General features: G+C 37.4%; 1 protein-coding gene across 2 annotated transcripts in view; it reads right to left on the bottom strand.

The window, feature by feature from the left end:
- The window catches only part of ANO4 (anoctamin 4), a 388,617-nt gene that overhangs the window by 212,444 nt on the left and 149,901 nt on the right, over positions 1 to 26,272 (bottom strand). For both annotated transcript variants that reach the window (XM_049782805.1, XM_049782803.1), the window contains exon 3: positions 17,934 to 18,038. In XM_049782805.1, the coding sequence (XP_049638762.1) occupies positions 17,934 to 18,038 (105 nt within the window). The remainder of the gene's footprint in view (positions 1 to 17,933; positions 18,039 to 26,272) is intronic.

Raw genomic sequence — 26,272 nt, 5'->3', positions numbered from 1 at the left:
CCTTGAGTCTGATCCTTAGCACTGTATGGGTACTGATGGGTACTATCCTGATGCCCCCATTCCAGAACTAGTGAACCCTCACAGTATCAAGGCCCCAGCCACTGTTTGCAAACTAGAATAAAATAAGAGAATTTATAAATAAAAAAAAATGTTAGCACTGAGAGATTTCTGAGGAGTGGCACTTGCTGACTATATTATCCCAAAAGAGGCAGAAGGGAAAGGTCAAAGAAACTAGAAGCAGATTCTGACATCAGAAGGCAAATTTGTTGAGAAAAACCAAATACATGAATCAGATATTTACTATTTTTCTGTCATTTCTTCAGTGAAAATCACATAGGATATGATGCATCACTCATTTTCTAGGGGAGACAGATCACAAATATACTTCAAGGGCTAAAACAAATTAGTTTCTTCCTTTTGTTCCTTGAACCAATATTTAGGTTAAGTGTTGGAGGTTCAAACATGAACAAGACATGAGCTGAGAATCACATAGTTCTAGCTAAAACTGAGGAATGCACACTCTAAAGGCAATGAAAAAATACAGTCATTGTGTTTAAGAAACAGTCTGAAAGAATAAGAAAGAGCCAGAAATCAGATCTTCTAGCTAATTTCTCTTGTCTTTCAGCCTCTGCTAGTTCTGAAATGCGGCAGAAATCTCCCACATCTCCCTCCCTCATCCATATTTCCTTACTATGACAATACAGGAGTGCATTAAAATACCCACACTTTCTGGTTCAAAGGAAAGAAAGGAAAATTATAGATCACCGAAGAAGACAAAAAGGTTGTGCAGTGTAATCCTGGTATCTATATTTGTTCACCAAAGAGCCATCTCATTACCCTATTTCTGTCCTGGGTTCCAAATTATTACATCTGATCTTGAGAACTCTGAAGATATTGTATAAAGGGAGGCCTGGCTAGAAAAATGCAAAAACAAATTAATTGAAAATATAACTTCACGTTTTATTTAGAAAGCAAAACATAAGCACAACAATTTATAGCTCAAGCTTAAGCTTTACCTATTTAGGATAAATTCACTTTTATGTCTAATTCTTAAGTCTCTTTTGAGGTGGAAGGTAAAAGTACACTCAAAATTGACATAAGAGATAGCAAACTTAGCAGCTTCATGTCCATTTTAAAATAAATAAAAGCTGGGGATAGAGCAACCGTATAGTGGGTAAGACACTTGTCTTGCCTTAGTGCTGGCCCAAGTTCAATTCCTGGCATCCCATATAGTCCCCCAGTCCCACAAAGAGTGTTTCCTGAGTGCAGAGGCAGGAGTAAACTCTCTGCACAGCTGAGTGTCACTCAAACCAATAAAATAAAGATAAGATGGTTTTAAGATGATACCAACTATTCCTTTTTCTTATTTTAATGATTTTGTTAGGAATATACCAACTTTTTTTTTATTCACTCTCAATGGAGCTCTGAGTAAGCCCAGGTGGTGAGGGTGGCATCCAAAAAACTAACTCTGACCACTGAATCCCAACCTCCAATCTGTTGAATTCCTAGTCTGCTGCTTGGAGGTTGGGACTCAGTGATCAGAATTATTTTTCTTATACTTGCTTAAAACTAACTAAAGTCATGTAACCACTAAGCAATTATCTTGTCATGGTTTTAAGAGTTATTTGAATAAAGTCAGACTGCATCCACAGCCTGATGCATGACTCTGAGATGGAACAAAGAGATCCAATTATGTTGGAGACAGTGTCCTGTCAGAGGATCAATTTTTCTGTCTTCTGTCTTTTATGCAGCCTTTTACCTAAGGCTGCCCACCTGCTGACTTTGTTGTAAGCTTTTGAGCTAACAGGAAAGGTATTTCACAGCTGAAGGAGATTTTTCTTTGAAGCCAAAGAGAAAAGTGAACACCACCAATGCTAGTTCCAGATCTAGACCACTCCCCTTAGCTTCTTTCCGGAGTTAATAGCTACCTTCAAAAACCTGCCCCCTTCACAGACTGATGTTAGCCCAGATAAGCAGGCTGCAGATCCCACTTTGGAGACATAAGGTCTCCCTCCCTTCTGAATATTTTACTGCCTTTGTTCTATAACCTTCGCGCCAAAAAAGTATGATTGACATGTCCTTTTTCCTGCCCATTTCTCCTCCTCTATATAAGAGATGCTGAACCCAATAAAGGTACCTCTGATCGGATATCTCGCCTGAGGTCTTCATTTACTAACCTCTCTCAGATTTTTTACAGGTGTGGTTGTTCTTTTAACCCAGCCAAATAAAAGTGCGGAAGTCCAAGAGCCTCCCAGCCGTTTCCCCGCTGGCCGGGCCCCTCCGGGAGGCTTTAGGACCCTGCATTTTGGCGCCCAACGCTGGGCTCGAAGACCACGACTACACTCGGACGACTAGGGAGCACGGCGTGTCCGGAGCTGTTTCATAAAACGAAGAAGAAAACCCCATCCGGGTAAGCGTAGAAACAGTCAGCCTTGATCAATATAAACTGCAGTATTTTCGTCGTCCCCCCCGCCGCCCCCTAATTGGCTTTTGGGGGCTTCACCCAGTGGATACGCGACCATGGGTGTTACGCTAAGTACTTAACATAAATTCATTAAAGGGATACAGTCTGAATTAAAAAGCAGACATAGAGGTTACCAAAAAAGATATTTATAATTTCTTAATGTTTTGTTCATGATGTTTGCCAAAAATACCCATTGGACTCGCTACCATGGGTGTCACGTTATTTGTAATTTCTTAATGTTTTGTTTATGATGTTTGCCAAAAATCTAGTTTTCAGGGCTCCCTGTCGCTTTAAATATCTCAGTTTCCTCCCTCCTCTGATCCTTCATCTTCACTTCTGCCGCTAACAGTCAGCCACTCCCCTAACCTTGCCTCCAGCTTTTCTGTCGCTGCAAAACAAAAAGCTGCCTTTAAAAATCTCCCTGGCGTTTCTCGTACCCTGCCATAGCCTGCCTCAGCTCCGTCCTTGCTCCGCCAAAGTTTTTACTCCCCTCCTTAGCCGGCAATTGCTACAAAACAAAGTCTTTAATTAAAAAAGCCTCACAGCTGTTTCAAGCCGTATCACCCCGAGCCCCTTACACGCTCTCCTGCTTGAAATCTATTGGGGGGCGGCGCTGTCTCCCCCGCTGAATCACGCAATATTGTCTACACAGCGCTTAAAGCTGAACTCTTGCAAAGTTAACTTTTTCTGCGCTGTAAAATCCTTCCTTCCGCAAGCAAGCACAGATTCTAATCTCTGAGCTCATAGCTGGCTTCACCTTAAAGGGACAGCGCCCATTTTCCAAACCCCAGCTTGTCAGCAACTCTGTGCCTCAGTCACTCTCCAAAGTCTGTGTCACAGCAACTAACTTCTGTTAACCCCCACCGCCACTCCCTTCTTGTATGCCTGCACCCCCCACAGCCCCCCCCGCAGGGCAGAATGCGGGTGAGCCAAAAGCACTCCTAGCTGCAAACTATTAACGCTGGTTCTACCTCCGCCGCAGCCACGATTCCACTTCCAGATTCCAACTCTGATTCAGAAAAACAGAATGCTCACACCCTATACCATCTCTCCTGTCGAGTGCAAAACCAGCGCTACTACCTTTCCTGTCTTTCTCCCTAATGAAAAAAGTCTTCCTCCGCCTGCTCAGTAGGCGGAAAAAATTCTAAATGCCCTAAACGCTCAGTCTGTCCCTCCTCTCACTGCTCCCCCTCTTGAGAATTGTTAAGCTTATTAATTAAATTCTGCGGCATACATGTACCTCTTCAAAAAGCATTTGTGTAATTAAGTTTTGTGCATTAGGTGTTGTAAAGTTATTAGTGAAACGTTACAAAATTAGGAAACTTTCTAAATTCAGGTCTATACAGGTTAAATTCAGGTCTGTCAGGGTTATAAAAATTCTCTAAAAAGAAAAAAAAAGCAACAGGAAAAAAAAACAGCAAAACTCCTTTGTTAAAATTACTGCACATGTTTACAAAGTTAATTTTTTAAGAACTAAAATAATACAAGTGAGCAAAATAAGTTGGTCAGCTTTCCTTAACAATAGTGTGTAAACATTCCAAAACTCTAAACTAAGCCTAAGCTCTTTTAAATGCATAATAAATATAGCAAAATAGCATTGCCATTTAAAAAACTTAAACCAAATAGTCTAAACCTTAAAGGCAATTAAATAGTTCAAACAGTGGCATAAAAGCCATTTTAAAAACAAAAACAGTGTGATAACTAACTAAATAAATTTGTTCATAAATTAATGTTCATAAAATTAAACCTTAAGTAGCTTTGTCCTTTTTCTTAATTTCAAGCCTAATTTTAAACTCAAAGGTAAGTAAAAATAATTTTGCATTTTCCAAGTTTAATCTTAAATTGTCTCTGTTCATGTTGTGGTTAGCCTTTTTTAAATAATATTGTTAATTAGCATTATAAAGGTACCTAAATTTTATAAGCAAATTAACAAGTGTTAAAAATAATTTGGTCTTCAGCTCTAGGTGTAAAAATACATCAAATGCCTTTAACTATATTTTATAATGTCTGAACATCTTGTTAATTTGGTATCTAATATTTTTTACAAATTATTCACTTTAAGTCTTCATAGTAAAAACAGTTGTTTGTTTTTTAAGTCAGTTTTTTATACCTTTAATAATCATAGTTCATGCTCTCGTGTTTAATCATAAAAATTTTAACACTTTATTACAGCTGTCTTACTATTCTACTGTGAAACCAATTTATCACAAACCTATTCATTTACAGCAAATAATATCATGCTTCAAAGTGAAAACTCCTTCTGCAAGTGCTCACTAACCATTTTACTTAACAAAATTTTTTAACTGCTAACATTTTCCTTCATGTTTTAAACTTCAAATTAAAATTGTTTCAAAAATGTTTTGTATTAAAGCTAAACCTTAAAATTTATTTTCAGCAGTTCCATTCCAGCTACATTAAAATAATTTTTTTTCTCACAAACATGCCGGCTAAATACTTTCAAAGCGCTTGTCAATTTTTCTAATGCAAGTTTTCATTCAATCCTTTTGTTCATGTGTGCGTGTTATGAGTGAGAGTGGCCACAATGTTGTGTTTCATGTTGTTTTTGTTCTGTCTGTTTATTTGTTATTTTTGCATTTCATAATAAATACAATTTTTATAGCCTTATCCATTTTTAAAATTTCAATTAATTTTTTTACCTGGCTTAGTCTAGTCATCTATAAACTGTGAAATCCTGCCAAAAATCCTGTGCTAAGCTAGCTTTGTCCTATCAGCATGGCATAAAAAGTGGGAATTGGTAAACCCCAAAATTCTCAAATGGCCATCAGGAATAACTTTTTCCTGGAGAATTTCTGGACTTTGCAATCCCCAACTTTCTGCTATGTGTAGTTAAGGCCAAAAGTATAAGGCCAAATGTAATTAGAAAAAGAAGCATCTAGCTTTAATATAATAACTATAAGTTTAATAAAAATCATTTAGGTTCAGTTTTTAAGTTTTTAAAAAATTAGCTATTGTTAATTATAAAAATTTTTTCTTGTGCTAAAGTCTAACAATGGTCAGAAGGCATTCCCGTGGCATTCAAAAATAACCATTTTGTCTCCTGCCAAGCAGTTTCCTTAGCCTCTTGCAGTCCTCTCTTCATCCACTTCAAAACAGCCTGTCACCCCTCCTGCTAGCCCACACTTCCTGCTGAACCTGTTGCTGACTCTGCCTAAAAACAAAGCTAAAACTGACTCTGCCTGGCAGCTCCAAAAGCCAACCACTGACACTGACAGCCTCCGTCGCAATTTGTCTGCTCCACCTAACTCTCCCTTGCAACACCTCTGGTTCCTTCCCTTCTCCCTTTGCTGCTCATCGTCGTCATGGTCAAAGCCTCCTCCAGTACCTGCTACTCACCCATCCCACCGTTCAAACTGCCTCACTTCACCAACAATACCAACCTTCTGCTATGCGGTATGAAGCCTCAACAACCATGGCATAACTTTAAAACTAGTGGTGACACTTGAACTTTGCCTTTTGGTGCCCAATATAATTTCCCCTATTGCAAATTGTAATCAAATACCTATCCTTAATTCCTCCTTTCAGTTCATAATTGCCCCCAATTTAACGTTTCCTGCCTGTTTTACTGGTTTATCTCCCCACATTGTTTCACATTTGTTTTTTCAGTCCTAAAACTACTGTGTTTTCATTGTTTTAATGCCTAACTTACCTGTCAAACCTGCTCTCACCCTAGCCTTATTCATAGACCTGGGTGCTACCGGTGTAAGCACAATAATTTATTCATTGGTTCATACTTAAAAATCTGTTACTGCCTTAAGTATAACTGTTGTTACAAATGTTTCAAACTTACAATAAGTTTACAATACTTAAAGCACACTATTGTATCCCTAGCAAACATAGTGCAGCTAACCACTGTGGTTTAATTTGGTATTTTTCCTTTTTTTTTAGGAAGGGGGAATCTGTGTAGCCCTTAAGGAACAATGTTGTACAGTGTTCAACACATTGGTGATGGTATGAAAAAATTTCTGAACCGTTTTAATCAAGAACAAAGTTGGTACCAGGGCTGGTTTTTCTCTTCTCCTTGGCTTCACACAATACTGTCCACTGTTTTGGGACCCCTCATTAGCCTCATGCTACTCCTTTCCCTTGGCCCATGGGCTCTACGCAAACTCACGGACCTTGTTAAAAATCTGGCAGATGATAAGGAAAAAACCTCTGTTCAGGTTCACTGCCAACTAGCCCCACGTGTTTCCTGTGAAAACTTGGCTATAGTCACCAAGCCGCCCCTCCAGCCACTAAGTTTCCAGGAGATTGAGCGCATCGCTAACAGACGGAGCTCGCTCCGGTCTTTGTGCTCTTGGCTGTGGAGATGCCTACGACGGGATTAGTAGGGTCCCAGTTAGGGCATGGCCCCAAAAGGCTACGGCGTATAATTCGGACCTCCGTGCACACCCACCGCGTCCGTAGCCATCATTTTAAATGTGGCTGATGGCCATGTCCGACCTGGTCAAACCCTGCAGGCCTAAGACAGGGTCTTCCACCCACTCACGACTTTCCTTCTTTTATTAGAAGAGAAAGGGGGAGATGTTGGAGACAGTGTCCTGTCAGAGGATTAATTTTTCTGTCTTCTGTCTTTTATGCAGCCTTTTACCTAAGGCTGCCCACCTGCTGACTTTGTTGTAAGCTTTTGAGCTAACAGGAAAGGTATTTCACAGCTGAAGGAGATTTTTCTTTGAAGCCAAAGAGAAAAGTGAACACCCCCAATGCTAGTTCCAGATCTAGACCACTCCCCTTAGCTTCTTTCCGGAGTTAATAGCTAACTTCAAAAACCTGCCCCCTTCACAGACTGATGTTAGCCCAGATAAGCAGGCTGCAGATCCCACTTTGGAGACATAAGGTCTCCCTCCCTTCTGAATATTTTACTGCCTTTGTTCTATAACCTTCGCGCCAAAAAAGTATGATTGACATGTCCTTTTTCCTGCCCATTTCTCCTCCTCTATATAAGAGATGCTGAACCCAATAAAGGTACCTCTGATCGGATATCTCGCCTGAGGTCTTCATTTACTAACCTCTCTCAGATTTTTTACAGGTGTGGTTGTTCTTTTAACCCAGCCAAATAAAAGTGCGGAAGTCCAAGAGCCTCCCAGCCGTTTCCCCGCTGGCCGGGCCCCTCCGGGAGGCTTTAGGACCCTGCACAATTAAATGTTTTTTTTAAAGTAGGCAAACAAATAAACACAACATATATTTGAGCACCTTAGACTAAGATTCGAAAAATCTAAATACTATTTAGCATTTATATGACACAAGAGTCCTGTAAACCCAAGACTCTTGGTGTTCATTACTCTTTAAATAAGTCAGATAATGTCTCTAAGTCAGACTGTATTCTTTGCCAAGAGACCCCCCAAACAAAACAAAACAAAACATAAAACAAAAAATTCTAATGTAAGAAATTCAAAATAAATAAGTAAAAGAATTGGAAAGGAGGGACCGGAGTGGTAGTGCAAGCTGTAAGGCGTCTGCCTTGTACACGCTAGCCTAGGATGGACCGTAGTTCTATCCCCCAGCATCCCATATGGTCCCCCAAGCCAGGAGCGATTTCTGAGCACATAGCCAGAAGTAACCCTTGAGCATTACCGGGTATGGCCGGAAAACAAACAAACCAACAACGACGACGACAACAACAACAACAACAACAAAATTGGAAAGGACATAAATCCTTCTTTGGCTGTCTTTTATTCTCATCCATCAGGACAATAATTTTCAAAATATAGTCAAAGAATTGCAGAATCCTTTTGAGAAACTTGGGGTCCTAGGAACAATGAGGAGGGCATTGAGAGGCAGTCTTACACCTGCCATCCATTCCCATGCCCAAAGTTCAGTGGTATATTTTACATCTTGTGGTGATATGGGAAAAATATACTTGAAGAGTGAAAATATTCCATTACTATAAAATGTTTAAGAACTTATGCCAGGGCATTAGGGTAACATAGGATACTGTTAATATTCAATAAAAATGAACCAGGACAAACAATCCAAGTTGTGATCAAAGAGCTTTTGTTTTTTTTTTCTGCCAATGAAAATTTATTTGAGGGTAAATTTTTGAGAATCAAATAAATATATGAGAATCAAAAAATATCCCTTCAAACATAAGTCATCAGATTTTAAAATAAATGTGATCATTTTTAAAAATAATGATATAGTAATTTCTGGTTTAGTCATGTCATCTTGTATGTAAAATAGCATAAATCATGATGTGGACACTCTACAGTGTCTACTAACTCAATTATTGGACAACACATTTATTACTCTCTTGGTATTATTTCTAAAGAAAACACAGATTATTTGGTTCTTTCTGTAACAAGGCAGGTGATGATGGCATCTCTTTGAACCAGAGAAAGACAGGAAAGTTTTGACTTTGGTCACTGTTCACAACTTCAAACAAATTTCTGCAATAGAAAATCTTAGTCTACCTTACAATGCTAATTCACCATTCACTATCTATAGCAATAGATCACTTAACTTAAACAATCTTTAATTTTTCCTTTCTTTCTTTTTTTTTTTGTTTATATTGAGCCACACTTGGCAGTGCTCAGGGCTTTTCCTGACTCTGTACTCAGGAATAACTCCTGTTGGGCTCAATCAAACTCAGGTCAGCCATATACAAGACAAGCACTCTCTCCACTGTACTATCATTCTGGCCCAAATTTATCTGTTTTTAAGATGGAGATAATACCACTCAGAATCAGTGAGAGGAATGAAAACCACTGCTGGGCACTCTAAGGTGTTGACTGAAAAAAAAATTCTCTTTCCTTTCCCTTTCTCTCGCTCTCACACGCTCTCTCTCGCGCTAGCTCTCTCTCGCTCTCCTGCTCTCTCGCTCTCTCTTGCTCTCTCGCGCGCGCTCTCTCGCTCGCTCTCTCTAGCTCTCTCTTTTACCTCTCTCTCTCTCTCTCTCTCTCTCTCTCTCTCTCTCTCTCACGTGCTTATGTTTTTTTAAATAAAAGGCAGAAATGTTAGGTAACAAAACTCCTCAGAACAAGGGGATTCAAGGGTCTGGCTGTCATGATGAGAGAGAGCATAAAGGGTGAGAATTTAAAGAGAAGGAAAATAAGATAAGTGTTGTCATATACCTTTAAACTCACTTTTAATTTTTTCTTTCACCTTTTCTGATAATTAGCACAAGTACCTTTAATTATGTCAACCCCGACCCTAAGGTGATTTATGTTAAAATGACTAATAAAAGTGGCAGGGAAAGCAACAGAGAGCTGTAAGTTTGGCTGGCTCACTAAGATCCAAAAAGCTGCTCAACACTCCCTGACTGAAGCGCACTATCTCTTAAGACTGTCTGGCTTCTTGTGTGCTGCTCTTTGCTGCCAACCCATTTTCCAGGGTTTGTATGAACACAAAAACAGTAAATACTGTGAACTTCAGGTGGCTGAAAGTAAGCTGCAGGCAGCAGCCGCAGAGAAACCAACCAGCTAGCAAGGCCCAGAATTTTTTTCCATAAGAGAGGGAGGAAAAAACACACAACTTTAAAATATAGCAAAGACTTTCTATCATAGAAAGCAATGAAGTTGTTTTGATTGAAGACTTAAGCTGTGAGTCAGTTAAAGCCATAAAGATGATGCTTATCTTGCACAAACTGACCATAGGTTGGATATTGCAGCCACATATGTCCCTCAAGCAATGGTAGGAGTGATGGCTGAGCAGAGTCAGAAGTAAGCCCTGGGCGCAGAGTCAGGAGTAAGCCTCAAACTAAACAAATAAATAAAACACAAGTTGGGAGCTGTGAAGGTTCCAATTTTTCTTGAAATGAATTGTGTGCAAGATTATTCACCAGATATTTCAAATATTAGCTTCATGTAGCATCTTGCCTAAAATAGGTGAGATGGGTATATGTATTACTGAATAACTCTTCTTATCATTTAAGATGTACCTCTGATATAGGAGAAGTTCAAAAATAACTTGGGATGACTTTGAGAATAGATAAGGCCATTGGTGAATTAAAAAAAAGGGAAAGGGGAAAAGAAAGTATAAAAATCATGAGACTTGTATTGAGATGAACAAATGTAAAATAATTCAAATTAAAAATACATTTTGCTTATATTATTTCTCATAGTGGAGAGCTGTAAAAGAATGGCTAGCCTTCTTCAGACATACATGAAATCCTTTGTTTTTTAATTTTTAATTTTTGGGGCTTACAATATTATTAATAATGGTTTCTCATAAAGATTATTCCAACACCACCTTTGTCACTCACCTCCCTCCCCAAGGAATCCAGCCCCCTCCATTTACCCCTTCAACTTAATTATGTGGGCCATTTCCCTCGTTATGTTGCCCTGAGTCTTTGTTGTTATTTCAGTGTTCTTAAAGTCTCAGATAAGAAAGACATCATTCTGTACTTAGCCCTTTCCTTCTGATTGACTTCACTCAGCAGGACTTCCTCTAATTCCATTCGTGTTGCTACAAAGTTTCATGATTTTGTTCTTCATCAGAGCTGCATTTAGTACAAAAAGCCAAGATATGTAAACCCAAATGCCCAAATACAGATGAATGGATCAAAAAGTTGTCATACATATACAAAATGGAATACTATGCAGTGCTAAAAAAGAACAAAACCATGAAGTCTTTTAAACTGAAACATATATACAGTTAAATGTTGCTTGTGAGGGTATACTTGTCGATCAAATTATGAGAAATGTGAAATCTTTCCACCATTTTGATAATCTCAAGACAAACAAGAAGTTCAACTCATTTTCAAATTCTGATTTTAAACACTAGTACATACGATCTCTCAAAGTGTTTTATAAATCCTTAAAGGACCAAACTGCACTTTCTTTTGTTAGTTTTGGGTCCACATTTTGCTATTACTCAGGGATCATTCGTAGTGAGTTACAGATATATGTAATACTTCACATGCTGTACAGTACTATCTCTCTGCTCTCTCCCAACTATTCATTTCTTTTGTTTGTTTTGGGACCACACCTAGCGATGATAAGGGATTATTCAAGGCTCTGTGCTCAGGAATTACTCCTGGTGTTGATTTGGGAACCATATAGAATGCCAGAAATAAAAACCCAGGCTGGCCTCAGCCACGTGCAAAACAAACACCATACCAACTCTACAATCACTTTGGCCCTTCAACTATGCATTTTTGTTGTAAGAAATTTAAGTGATCTTGGTTGTCATCTTTCACCACCCCTATTCAACATAGTATTGGAAGTACTTGCCCTAGCTATTAGGCAAGAAAAAAATACCAAGGACATCAGATAGAAAAGAATGAAGTCAAGCTCTCACTGTTTGCAGATGACATGATAATATATTTAGAAAGCCCTAAAGATTCTGCCAAAAAGCTTCTAGAAACAATAAATTTATATAGTAAAATGGAAGTCTACAAAATTAACACACAAAAATCAAGGGCCCTTCTTATACACCTTCTTCTTATAATAGAGAAGAAATGGACATTAAAAAAAAACAATCCCATTCACATTAGTGCCACACAAACTGAAATATCTTGAAGTCAACTTAAAGAGTGAAGGACCTATATAAAGAAAACTACAAAAGCCTGCTTTAAGAAAAAAGAGAGGACACAAGGAAATGGACACACATACCTTCTCATTGGCAGGATTAATATCATTAAAATGGCAATTACTCCCCAAAGCATTGTACAGATTTAATGTAATCCCTCTAAAGATACCCATGACATTTTCAAAGAAGTGGTTCAAACACTCCTGAAATTCATTTGGAACAATAAACCCCTACAAATAGCTAAAGCAATCCTTGGGAAAAAGAATATGGGAGACATTACTTTTCCCAATTTTAAATTGTATTACAAATCAATAGTTATTAAAACAGCATGGTGCTGGAATAAAGATAGATCCTCAGATCAGTGGAATAGGCTTGAGTATTCAGAGAATGTTCCCCAGGCATACAATCAACTAATCTTTGATAAAGGAAAAATAAATCCAAAATGGAGCACGAAAGCCTCTTCAACAAGTGATGTTGGCACAACTGTTTAGCCACTTGCAAAAGCGAACTCAGACAACCATCTAATATCATGCACGAAGGTCAAATCCAAATAGATTAAAGACCTGAATATCAGATCCGAAGCCATAAGATATATAGAACAACGCATAGGTAAAATATTTCATGACATTGATACGAAAAAGCATTCTTGAGGGAGGAAACATCACTCTCCAAACAAGTTGAAGGCAGAGATAAACACATGGGAAGCTTCATATTAAATTGTGAAAGCTTCTGCACCTCAAAGTAAATATGCCTAAAATACAAAAAGCTACCCACAGAAATGGAGAAGAACTTTTCACCCAATTCCCATCAAATAATATCGAAAATATACAAGGTACTAACAGAACAAGGAAAACAATAAATAACCCCAACAAAAATTAGGAGAGAAACCACCCCTTCATAGCTCATCTTTTACTCCTTAACTCTCTCAACCCAAACATCACTTAACCCACATTACTCTTTTTAACTTCAGTATTGCACAATCCTAAGTCACAGATCTAGTCGTGCATTGTGTGTAACAACCCTGAAACTGTTTCAAAAGACATAAAATAGACACGTATGTCTTTAGAATATTTGTTTTTTTCCCTGACAACTATAAGTCTTACTAAATATTCTCTTATACAATGACGATTCTAACCACTTTTTAATCTTCGCTTTATGAAGCTGTTCAACAAGGAATTTTGGTTGATGATTGATTGAAAGAGTCCCCAGTTTAATGGCTTATGATTGAACCATGTCATGGGGATTATTGGACTTGTTCTTATGGCCCCCATATGCACCTATATCGCCACGTGGCCATTGCTCCCTTTTTTGCATAGGCACATTAAAATGAGGAAAATACTAAACATACAAATAAGATCCTATTTTAATAGAGATTGGATTACACAAATCTTGTGTAGTGCAAAGGGACCTTACACCCTGAACATTGACATAATGACCTGCGCAGTCCTCAGAAGAAAGGGCATTTTCCATTCACCCCTGAACCAGGGAAGCCATCCATGAAAACATCCAGGTTTGGTCTATAACATCACCTGGAAGCAATCCTCAACCACTGAAGACCCCTACCACTGACTCAGACATCGACCTGCTCAAAAGAGACTTCCCTTAACACTGAGAAGACTTAACAACAATGATCTGCTTACAGGACAGGGCTTCCTGCATTGCCCTTTAATGGTGAGGTGAAACGAGAAGATGCTCCACATCAATACTTCAATGTAGGATATGCAGATTCCAGGATTTTTAATACAGAAAAATGATAACAACAACAGAGACTGTGTGAAAAGTGTGTTGGCACTACGGACAATGTCTTGGATTGGACGGTAACTTGCCTGGAGCCGAGAGTTGGTCTTATGCCAGGAAACTTCAGGGGTAGGATCTCTTTGTATTTAGGCCAAGGTTATTCCTTTCCATGCCTCTCATATTTTGGTGGGCCTATGAAAACAATTGCCACTCTAACACCGTTTTTACTGTGCTCCTTTGACTCTAATCCTTAAAAAAAAATACCACTTAAAATTTGAGGTTAACTTAAGCTAATATGCATCTACATGGAAATGTAAAAAATACTATGCTTCTAATGTTTAAGGAGTTACATAAGTTTTATGGCTTTAGATTGCCTTGTGTGCTGTTAAGAAATATTATAATGTGTTACAATCTGGGGGCTTGAGGGACAAAGTAATTGTACATGGATTCTGTTTTATTTATCTTAACGTTCTTTGGCTGAAAGTTCAAAGTTAAGATATCAGCAAGGGGGACTTCTTTCTGAGAATTATGTTATGGGTGATTGTCCTTCCACTGTAACTTTACCTTGTCTTCTTTCTTTGCATCTTTGTTCTCATAATTCAAAATAAAAAAAATTTAAAAAAATTAGGAGAAGAAATTAACAGATACATTGGTCAAAGAAATACAAATGGCCAAAAGACACATGAAAAATGCTCCACATCACTAACCATCTGGGAGATGCAAATCCAAAACAACAATGAGGTATCATCTCAACACCACAAAGACATGCACATATCACACAAAGAACAAGAAAATCAGTGCTGGTAGGGATATGGAGAGAAAGGAACTCATATTCACTGCTGGTGGGAATGCCATTTGGTCCAGCCTTTATGGAAAACAATATGGAGATTCCACAAAAAAACTGGAAATTGAGCTCCCATATGATGCAGCTATTGCACTCCTAGCGATATACTCTAGGAATACAAAAATACAATACAAAAATACCTTCCTTACACCTATATTCATCACAGCACTATTTACAATAGCCAGACTCTGGAAACAACCAAGATGCCCTTCAACAGAGGAACGGCTAAAGAAAGTATGGTACATATACACAATGGAATATTATGCAGCCGTTAGGAGAGTTGAAGTAATGAAATTTTCCTATATGTGGATGTAAATGGAATCTATTATGCTGAGTGAAATAAGTCCGAGAAAGAGAGATAGACACAGAATAGTCTTACTCACCTATGGGTTTTATGAAAAATGGACATTATTGTAATAATACCCAAAGACAATAGAGATGAGGGCCAGAATGACCTGCTCACAATGTGAAGCTCACCACAGAAAATGGTGAGTGCAATTAGGGAAATAATTACACTAACAACTAGCATGACAATCTAGATGAGTGAAAGAAGTAGAATGCCTGTCTTGAATACAAGCAGGGGTTAGGAATGAGGGAGGGGGCATTGGTAGTGGGAATGTTGCACTGGTGAAGGGGAGGGGGTTCTGTTTATGACTGAAACCCAGCTATAAACATGCTTGTAATCATGGTGCTTAAATAAATTTTTTTTTTTTTGGTTTTTGGGCCACACCCAGTAACGCTCAGGGGTTACTCCTGGCTATGTGCTCAGAAGTTGCTCCTGGCTTGGGGGACCATATGGGACACCGGGGGATCGAACCGCGGTCCGTCCAAGCTAGCGCAGGCAAGGCAGGCACCTTACCTTTAGCGCCACCGCCCGGCCCCTAAATAAATTTTTTAAAAGAAATGTAAGTGATCTTGTTCAACTGCAGCTTTAATAATGGAACAATGATATCAGCAACTTTATATAGGGTGCTACATTTCCCAAGTCCAATTCTCAGTTTGTAACTTTGGTTTAAAGTTACATGAGAGGCCGGAGAGATAGCATAGAAGTTGGACGTTTGCCTTGCATGCAAAAGGACAGTGGTTCGAATCCTGGCATTCCATATGGTCCCCAATCCTGCCAGGAGAGATTTTTAAGTGTAGAGCCAGGAGTAACCCCTGAGCGCTGTTGGGTATGACCCGAAAAACAAAAACAAAACAAAACAAATAAAACATATCATGATAAAATTCTGAGTGAAATGCTGAGACATAAAGTAGTGAAATAATAGTAAACCTGATTAATGAAAATACTTAAAAGAGATTCATTTCTAGACTAAAGATCATCATAAATGATTCCAGTACCTGATCTGGAAAATAAATTTCTATCTTGGTTTTAAAATCAACATTTCTTTCCTAAACATTTGAGCTAAGACATAATATTCTGGTTTCTTAATTGAGGCAGGGACACATTAGGCAGTGCTTAGGGCTTACTCAGGACTCTGTGCTCAAGGATTACTCCTAGCAGGGTATGGAATACCAGGAATCAAACTTCCGTCAGTCCTGTGCAAGACAAGCACCCTAACCACTGTATAATGTCTCTAGTCCCTGTCTTCTTAATTTTCCTCTTCAGTTATGATTAAGGAAGAATCTAAAATAAATCACAATAACTATACAATTATTACATTTTGTAGAATATAAAATAAATAAATCCATTACAGTTTTCTACAAGATTTCTTCAGAGACCCCAGTAACTTGTAGTTCACTTTAACAAATTACATCTGTATTTCACTGTCTCTTGAGGTTTCAAAATTATTTTTAAAAATATTTCTTTTAAAAATTTAATTAAATTTGGGCCTGGAGAGATAGCACAGCAGCGTTTGCCTTGCAAGCAGCTGATCCAAAGGTGATTGGTTCAAATCCCGATGTACCATATGGTCCCCCATGCCTGCCAGGAGCTCTTTCTGAGCAGACAGCCAGGAGTAACCCCTGAGCACCGCCAGGTGTGACCCAAAAACCAAAAAAATTTTTTAATTAAATTTACCAGGCAATAATAACAAGCTTATCATAAATAGTGGTAAGTGCAGTTAGAGAAATAACTACATTAACAGCTACCATGACAATGATAGAGAGAGAAAAACAATGCCTGCCTCAAAGACAGGCAGGATGTGGTGGGAAGTTGGAAATGGGGAGATAATGGTGGTGGGAAAGTTGCATTGGTGAAGGGAGTTGTGCATATTATGGCTGAAACCCAATTATGAAAACGTTTGTAACCATGGTGCTTAAATAAATTATTTTAAAATATATAAATATATATTTTGTAAACGAGAAATAGGCATTGAATTGTTTATAGTACTGTTCAAATTTATAACACAGAAATAGATGCACATAAAGAATGTTCCATCCACTGCAGGTTTAATATTAAGGCATTTGCAATCCAATTTGCAACGAAGTTTATGGATAGGTGGTGATATAGTTTGGGGATTTAAATATGCTTCCTACTCATGTTCCAAGTGATAATGTGGGCATTTGCAATAGATTTGGGATGGAAATACTCCCATTAAAGAGTGAAACTCCAAGTAATATATACATGAGTTGAAATTATGGTACAAACTTTGAATAAACTTTCTATCTTTGGCTTTCAGAATTTTCTGGTATTGGAAGGAAATTTATTTTAATACTTATTTAGTATTCTTTAAAATATTTTTTAAAATAAATCACTGTGAAATATAGTCATACAATGTTACAAAACCCATCGTTTCACCAGTGTTCATTTTATGCCACCAATTTTCCCAGTTACTGAACCCTCCCACTCTCTCCTTTCAGACACTGTGGCTTGCAATACTGTTCCTGAAGGAATCTCATGTATATAACTTTATTTCTTGTCCAGATCAAATCATTTCCAACTATTATTGTTATGTGGTCCCTTCTCTGTCTTAACTGTAACCCCCTTCATTTCTATTGTCTTTGGGTATTATGCTCATATTATTTTTTTGAATATCCCACAGATGAGAGCAATCATTCTGTCTGGCCTCTCTCTCTGACACATTTCAGTCAACATGATACTCTTCATGTATATACATGTATAAGAAAATTTCATGACTTCATTTTCCTAACAGCTGCATAGTATTCCATTGGATAATTAATACATTTTTATTGAACCACCACAAGATACACAATTACAAAATTGTTCATGATTGAGTTTCAGCCATACAATCTTCCAATACCAATCCCTTCACCAGTGTATATTTTTTGCACATGTTTTAACTTTTATTGTTAGTGGTGCTCATACATTTCTTTTTAATTTGAATCAAGGTGAGGTACTGAGTTCAAAGATTGTCATCTAAGATTTCTAGTCTTATGACCCTTCTAAGTTTTCAAATAGTTCTCCTTTCAAAGTGAACTGAAAATGTGAGTGAGACTTACTTTCTTGTATTGCATTAAGAATCTCTGAAAAGTCCACATCACTCTTTGGTCCGTCAGGTAGTATTTGCATATCCAGCTGGTATCCTTGCAAATCCACACCTCCTTCTAGAGAAACGAAAGATATTCATGGAGTTTGTGCTGAAATTAGATCCGGGGGATTCTAATTCAGAAAGCCAAGAATTAGGATCCCAGAAGAAGCAATGTTAAAATCTAAAATCAACTGCTAGCTGATTTGCCAATGAACATCCCTCTTGGACCAATGACATGAAAAACAATGAGAAGCATCATCCATAATTTGCTCCATGTGGAGTTCATACTGTTTAACTTCCAAAACAAAAGGAAATGTGACTATTTAGTGTGATAAAACAGTGATTTTCTAGGTGAGGATTATAGCATGTTAATCTCTTTTCAAGGGTGCTTAAAATTATTGCCATCTTTTACATGGTTAAAAAGAAGCATTAACTACCAATAATTTATGATAATATCTTTTTTAAAAAATCCTAATTTACTCTTAAGAATTTCTTGAAATCACAGAAAAAACAAGTAGTAAATCCCCTCACAGTTACACTTCCCTAATATATCATTTTTTCAATTAGACCAGAATGCTGGTTATTTATTCCATGAAGTAATTAAGTCTCCCTTGTACATAGTGTGATATATTCTAAAGCAAGAGAAGTTTTGTTCTATCACCTACACCACATTTAAAAAACTCTAAGAAAACAAGAGATGAATAAAGTAGTTTACCTTCAACAATAATAAAATTCTACATTCTTCTTAATCAGTAATTGTGCAGAGGGGTTAAAAGCCTAAGTTAAAATAATCACAGCTTGTTAAACAGAGTGAGGCATGTCTTAGTGGCTAATATTTTATTTAAATAATTCTTTTGTAGGAAGAATTTTTTAAGCAAAATTTCAGTTACATTCCCTACAACTCTAAAAAAGCTAAAAGAGAGTCTCTTACAGGGATACTCATTCCAGGGAAAAGCAGACATAGGTAATAAGAAATTAGAAGGAAAACTTTAAAAGGGCAGAAGTTGTAATCTGTATAATATACCCAGTACTTAGAATAGTGCCAGGCACAAAGTCAGTCTGAAAAATTTAAGTTGAATAGCTTGGATGTGGCCATGCAGTGATTATTAAATGAAGGCAATAGAATTACAAGCAAAACTACAGACCAGTTTTGAACCAGGATTCAAATTCCTTTTTTCCCCTCTTATTTCTGCATATGTTCTTTAACATGATTATATCTTATTGAAATTTGAACTTTCATTTAAATTGAATTAAAGTAAGTAAATTTAAGCCTTTAAACTGAATGACTTAATTTTAATTTTTAATTTAATTTAAATTAATTAATTAGTAACTATAGATTTTAAATCATAAAAATTAAAAACTGTGAAGTCAAAATAAACAAACTTATCTGAAAAGAAGTAATTAAATTAATGAATTCTGGATTGTTCAGGAATAAATTAAAGAGTATAAGATAAAATAAGAAAAATATTCTAGAAATTATTACAGGATTAAGGAATAATTCAGTTTGAGATAGGTTATTAATGATACTACTGGCAGAAAAAAGTAAATCAAAATACCATGCTTAATTTAAAAACTATGTGTCAAAATATTTAGCACTCCATAATGCAAGGAGTAATATCCCCAATCTGTAAAGTCCTTATTTAGAAAATTGGCAAGCATCAATGACCTATTCCAAAAAATGAGTGAGAAATGATTATTTAATTCTTCAACATCCAGAAAAATATACATTGTTTGAACTGAAATTTTAATAAAGATGCTCAACTGAAATTTTAATAAAATAGGACACAAATTTTTATTAGGGTTAATTTCATCTCTTTAAGTCTTAGTTATCTGTGATATTAGATATCTGTGATAACATCTGTGATATTAATGGTCTGTTGGAGTAGCCAGAGGATCTGAGAAGATAATGGAACTATGACTCTGTCACCACTCAATAAAATGGTAACCATTACTGTGATCACCAACAATGACTTATTAAAACAATTCTAGCAGTTAGAGGATTTATCTAGCCATTGAATAATGAGAGGAAGCTGTAATTGATTCTCTGAAGCCTAGCATGCATTTCAGTGACTGTCAAGTATCTCTCACACTCAAATAAATGGTTTAATGCATCTAAAGTTGTAATTTGCAAAGTCTGAAATTATTTATGAGACCAAATATGTAACTGGTCAGAACAAAGAAGTCTTTTGGCTCTTTTGACTGGTTCAGAATAAAAATTACTTCTTTGCTATTTTTCTTATGGCCAACTCATTTATACAAGGAGGACAAGGTTTGAATGCTTTTTAATCTCTATAGAGGCAGTTACCTGCTGGTATAGAGCACAGGCAGGATCTGTGCTGTATTTCACTATATAGTCTTAGCACCCTGAAAAGGTATTATGTGACAAAATAATTTATCCATATCATAAAACTACTAAATTAAAAGGATATACCTTTATGTAGGGATATCCATGTTATTATCTAGTTTATAAAACCACTAATATAGAAATAATATTATGAACTGATGGAAATAAAGAACTGGACTTATTAAATAGACCCAAAATTCAGTCCTTTATACCAAGTCAAAAGCCAGTATAGGACTCCAAAATAAATGACTTCCTAAATAAGCTAATAAATGGAAACCAAATTTACTTGTTATAATTTCTCAAGAGTTTGTATAAATTTTAATCATTACATAATTAATTTTCCATAATTAAAATTTTACTTTTTTTTCTTTTTGGGCCACACTCAGTGACACTCAGGGCTTACTCCTGGCTATGCACTCAGAAATCACCCCTGGCTTGGGATGCCGGGGATCAAATCCTAGGTTAGTGCGTGCAAGGCAGACACCTGCCCTGTGCCACTGCTCTGGCCTCAAAAGTTTACATTTTTAAAATAATTTTGTTAGTGGATAGTATAGGAGTAAAGTCATAGAAATAACATAAAAGACACATTCAACTCATTAAATTCAGTCTTTACAACAACCCCCAAAATAAACAAATGGGACTATATCAAATATAAAAGCTTTTAACAGCAAAAGAAACTCAAGCATTATAAAAAATACTATTGAGTTGAAGAAAATATTTGTACAACAGACATCAGGAAAAGAACTAAATATAAAAACTAATATTCAAGATATATTAAGTACTCACAAGAATCAATAAAAAAATCTAATACTGCTATCCAAAAATGAAATGAATATTAAGGATATTTTCTCAATGAAGTCATACAGATAGATGACTAATAGGTGTATGAAAAAGTACTCATCACTCATGATTAGGGAAATGCAAATCAAAACAACATTGAGATACCATCTCACATGTGTGAGAATGGAACACATCAAAAGGTTGGGAAACAGCCTGTATTGGTGGGATTATAGTGATAAAGAAAACTCCACTGTTGGTGGGAATATCATCTGGTTCAGCCTCATACTATCTGGTTTAGTCTCTGTGGAATGCAATATGGAGATCTCAAAATAAAAACCGATATGACCCAACAATACCATAAAAACAATTAGGAAGAATATATGCATGTTGATTTTCAATGCCATGCTATTACAATAACCAAGATATGAAAACAATATCCAATTATGGATAAATGAATCAAGTATTATGTCTATATACAGAGCGAAATAGTATGCAGCTCTAAAAAATCATGCCATTTTTCAGTAACATGGATGGAACTAGAGTATATCATGCTGAATTAACTAGTCATCCTTTCTGGTTATCTTCCTTCCTTTCTTCCTTCCTTCTTCCTAGAGTCTGGTTATCTTTTTAATTTCCTCCCTCCCTTCTTCCTCCCTTCTTCCTTCCTCTTCTTCCTCTTTCCTCCCTCCCTCCTTCCCTCCCTCTTTGCCTTCCTGCTCCCCTCCCTCCTTCCCTCCCTCCCTTCCTCGCTCCCTCCCTTCCTTCCTTCCATCCTTTCTGATTATCTCTTTTATTTCCTTTCTCACTCCCTTCCTTCCTTCCTTCCTTCCTTCCTTCCTTCCTTCCTTCCTCTTTCCCTTCCTTCCTTCTTTCCTTTCATCCTTTCTGGTTATCTTTATTATTTCCTTCCTTCCTTCTTCCCTTCCTTCCTTCCTTCCTTCCTTCCTTCCTTCCTTCCTTCCTCCTTCCTTCCTTCCTCCCTCTTCCCTTCCTTCTTCTTTCCTTTCATCCTTTCTGGTTATCTTTATTATTTCCTTCCTTCCTTCTTCCCTTCCTTCCTTCCTTCCTTCCTTCCTTCCTTCCTTCCTTCCTTCCTTCCTTCCTTCCTTCCTTCCTTCCTCCCTTCCTCCCTCTTCCCTTCCTTCTTCTTTCCTTTCATCCTTTCTGATTATCTTTTTTATTTCCTTCCTTCCTTCCTCCCTCCCTCCCTCTTTCCCTTCCTTCCTTCTTTCCTTTCATCCTTTCTGGTTATCTTTTTTATTTCCTTCCTTCCTTCCTTCCTTCCTTCCTTCCTTCCTTCCTTTCTTCCTTCCTTTCTTCCTTCCTTCCTTCCTTCCTTCCTCCTAGAGTCTGGTTATCTTTTTAATTTCCTCCCTCCCTTTTTTCTTCCTCTTCCTCTTTCTTCCCTCCCTCCCTCCCTCCCTCTCTCCCTCCCTCCCTCCTGCCCTCCCTCCCTCCGTTCTTCCCTCCCTCCCTCCCTCCCTCCCTCCTGCCCTCCCTCCCTCCGTTCTTCCCTCCCTCCCTCCCTCCCTCTCTCCCTCCCTCCCTCCTGCCCTCCCTCCCTCCGTTCTTCCCTCCCTCCCTCCCTCCTGCCCTCCCTCCCTCCGTTCTTCCCTCCCTCCCTCCCTCCCTCCCTCCCTCCCTCCCTCCCTCCCTCCCTCCCTCCCTTCCTTCCGTCCTCTTAGAATCTCAAATACATAAGGCAAGAGTTTTACTACTTAGCCACACCCTGCATAAGGAAATAATCGTAAATTGGGTTCCAACTGTGAAAACAACAGACAGCTTGTAGCAGGTGGGATGGAATTGAAATAAAGATTCAAGCAATTCAATCAGTAATTGCTTAACTTCAGACCAAATGGCTTTCATGTTTCGAAGGATTAAAAAGAGTGAACTCAAAAATGACAGTGAATTTCTGCATTGAGTCCCAAACCTGGCCTGCAAATCTGCCATAACATTCCAAAGGGCAAGAAGGATGCCTTGGGGTCTTGGAACATCCCCAGCTCTTTCTATAACAGGAACTCTTGCAGAGAGGGGAAAAGGGAAAAGTGATGCCTTATGAGGAATGAACAAAAGAAACCATAAGGCTTTCAGTTTTGCTATAATATTGTTGACTCAAATTGTATGATAAATCTGGATGCAAAATCCCTTTAAATAAATTTATTAAAAAGAATAAGAGCAAAAGACAATAAGCCTCATAAAAACATATACATTGGCCTCTATGTAAACAGGAATTAAACATAGCAGAAGCTCATGACTTTGTCTGTGAACCTATCATGGTTAAAATTAGAACCAAAGTAACTAAGTATTGCTCTATGATCTTGAACTAAAGGTAAATTAAATTAAAGCTCTCCAAGTTCTTTAATCAAAGCTATGTGAAGCAGCCTCATACAGAAGCTGCAGTTTTAAATTCTACAAAACACAGCACTCCAGAAATTCTTTGGCTTTCTTTGTGGTTGCTTTTCTATGGCCTTTCTTCACTCAGAATATTCAGGTGGTTGGAAAAGATTCTTTTAAAAAACTCCTCTAAATGCATAATATAGGTCAAAATGTACACACATGTCCCTCAGCAAAAGAAAAATATGCAAATATCTACACAAAGAATTTGAAAGACATTTCAATAAAGCACAATTTTGTTATTCATAGCAAAAAGCACAGATACTAACCAATGCCCAAAATAGCTTGTTTTCCCAAGCATCCTCTATTTACTAAACTCCCATCACACATCTTAAAAAATATCCACTTAAAGAGGAAGAGATTCAAATGAAGGATAATTAGAGTTATTTCTGAGCTACACTAACTATTCTGAAAGACACTGCTTTCACCTTCAGTGCAATGAGAAATGATACAGAGCCCAAGGAACTGTTATAGACACATAACAGACATATTCTTCTGGCAAATATTATCAAAGCTCACGAAAGATCTTATTTTCCTACCAAATTGTACATGTCACCAGCAGGAAAACAAGAAATAACTTCATCCAAGCTCCAGATCTATTCAAAAGCAGCTGATTCCTTGTGTTTATTAAGTGAATTTTAGCTACAATGCCCTATAAAATGTTTATTTTCAGACAAAGTGAAAACTCCAAACCTTTATACTTAAATAATTATCATTTTGGGGTTGGAGGAGAGGGAGATGGCATAGTGATAGAGAACAAAACACCCATAGAAATTAAAGACATAGACTCTACTTAGGATTTATCAATGATGAACCTGTCTTTTGGAGGACAAGTCGTTTTCATAACAATCACACACACACACACACACACACACACACACACACACACACACACACACACACGAGGTTATTTCCCCAGAGACTACCAGAGAACTATGAAACCTTTTCAAAAGGTGTCTGTAAATAGCAAAAGCATCACCTAGGTAGATGTAAACTGATAGGTAGGTACATGATGATCACAGAAAAGGTAGTCATTTATCTTTTCCTTAATTTTCCCAAAAGAATGAATTGAATGAATTGAATCTTGACTATTATCTTGGCATAGCTAGTAATTAGTGTCTCTTGGTTGTGTCTTTTCTTTTGAAACATCTCTCAATGAGCTCCCCAAAGCTTCTGGCCCAGCTGTTCAGGGGCCTAGACACAAGGAAAGGTTGTTGCTGAGTTAGGTCTTATCCCTAATTTGAAACCAGGACTTGATACAAAGGCCAGAAAAGAATTGCTCAAACTCAGGTAAACAAGGGATTTCAGAATATTAAAATGAAAAAAGGGAGGAGAAGGAGGATGAAGATGAGGATAAGTAAAAGGAGGAAGAAAAGATGGAGGAGGATTTCTGTATTAATTATTAATTATAGTCAGTCCTAGTGTTGAGGATGGTGGTGAGGCCTTTTATGACAGGGCCCTGTCCCTGGAGCCCCTTTGGCCAGTGGGTCTGTAGGTGTGAAGAAATGATCTACAGACAGTTGAAGTTTCAGGAGACTTTCAGCTTTATTACAAGGCCCTAATTGCCCTGTGCTTTTTTTCACATGGCCTCTAAGCTAAGCAGCCTCTTTGCTGCTCTGCATCCATCCTGGGTCTGTGCTCTTTGCTACATCTGCATCTCCCCTCACCCCCTACCCCCCCCAGGCAACCCTTAACTACCAACAACAAACCCCTCCCAGCTGTGGGAGAGTCTCACTATCCAGGTAAAATAGACAGGAAGTTGGAGGAGGGAAAACAGAGGATGAGGAAGAGGGAAGAAGAAAAAGTCAAAAGTATAGAAACAGCAGCAGCTACAGAGCACAGTATTACAGTCATACAAAGAATGAACAGTGTATTCAAGTAATTCTTGAAGAGTAGAATCCTACTAGTCCATTCCTCAGTACTGTGTCCTTAACTTTAGGTTTGAAGTATTATAGAGATTTTAACTTAAATGTACTGAGGCTTTAATACTTTCTAGAAATATACAAAATTGCCTGAAGATGGCAACATAACACTTGGAATGAGAAAAAGAGAAGAAGAGCACAAGAGTTGATGAGAACCTGCACTTTAATTCAACTGTATGTCCTTGGGCTTTTTCATCTCTGAACCTTAGTTTCCTATCCACAAAATAGGATAATAGCATGAGGATTTTATGGGAGTTCATTCATAAATGACATGATGACTGCAAATAGCTTACTTGACCTGGATGTTCAAAATTATAAAACATTTAATAAATCACAAGTATAAATTTATATTAGCAAAAGCTTAATACCAGTATATAAAGATACAACTACAATCATTCTGCTCACAGGCAACTAAAAAGATTTGTTTCTCTCTTGGAAAATTAATCTAACCCTGCAGTTAATTATTATAAAATATATAAAGTATATAAAATTAAATTGATGTAACTATAATACATATATTATAACCAATTTATGGCATAATTACTTAAGATTGATACATATATCATAACACATAAAAGGAAGAGGGTTGTTGGGCCTTAAAAGGGACATAAAGTACCATAGAGGCAGGTCAATGGTTTAGAGCACATAGCATATGGAAGATCCTGATTTGATCCACTGCAGTGCATGGTCCCCCAAATACTACTGGAAATGAATGACCCTTGAATGCTGCGCCAGGAGTAGCTCCTAACAACTACTAGAATGGACCAAAAAATTATAAAGGGGGAAATAAGAGGAATTAGGATATATATAGGAATTAGGAAGTATATTAGGAATATATATTAGACAAAGATATTGGGAATTATATATTCT

Source organism: Suncus etruscus, chromosome 11 (assembly GCF_024139225.1).
Source record: "Suncus etruscus isolate mSunEtr1 chromosome 11, mSunEtr1.pri.cur, whole genome shotgun sequence".
In the NCBI taxonomy this organism is placed as follows: domain Eukaryota; kingdom Metazoa; phylum Chordata; class Mammalia; order Eulipotyphla; family Soricidae; genus Suncus; species Suncus etruscus.
Note: the sequence above shows the minus strand (reverse complement) of the source record. Positions and strands in the feature narration are given on the sequence as shown.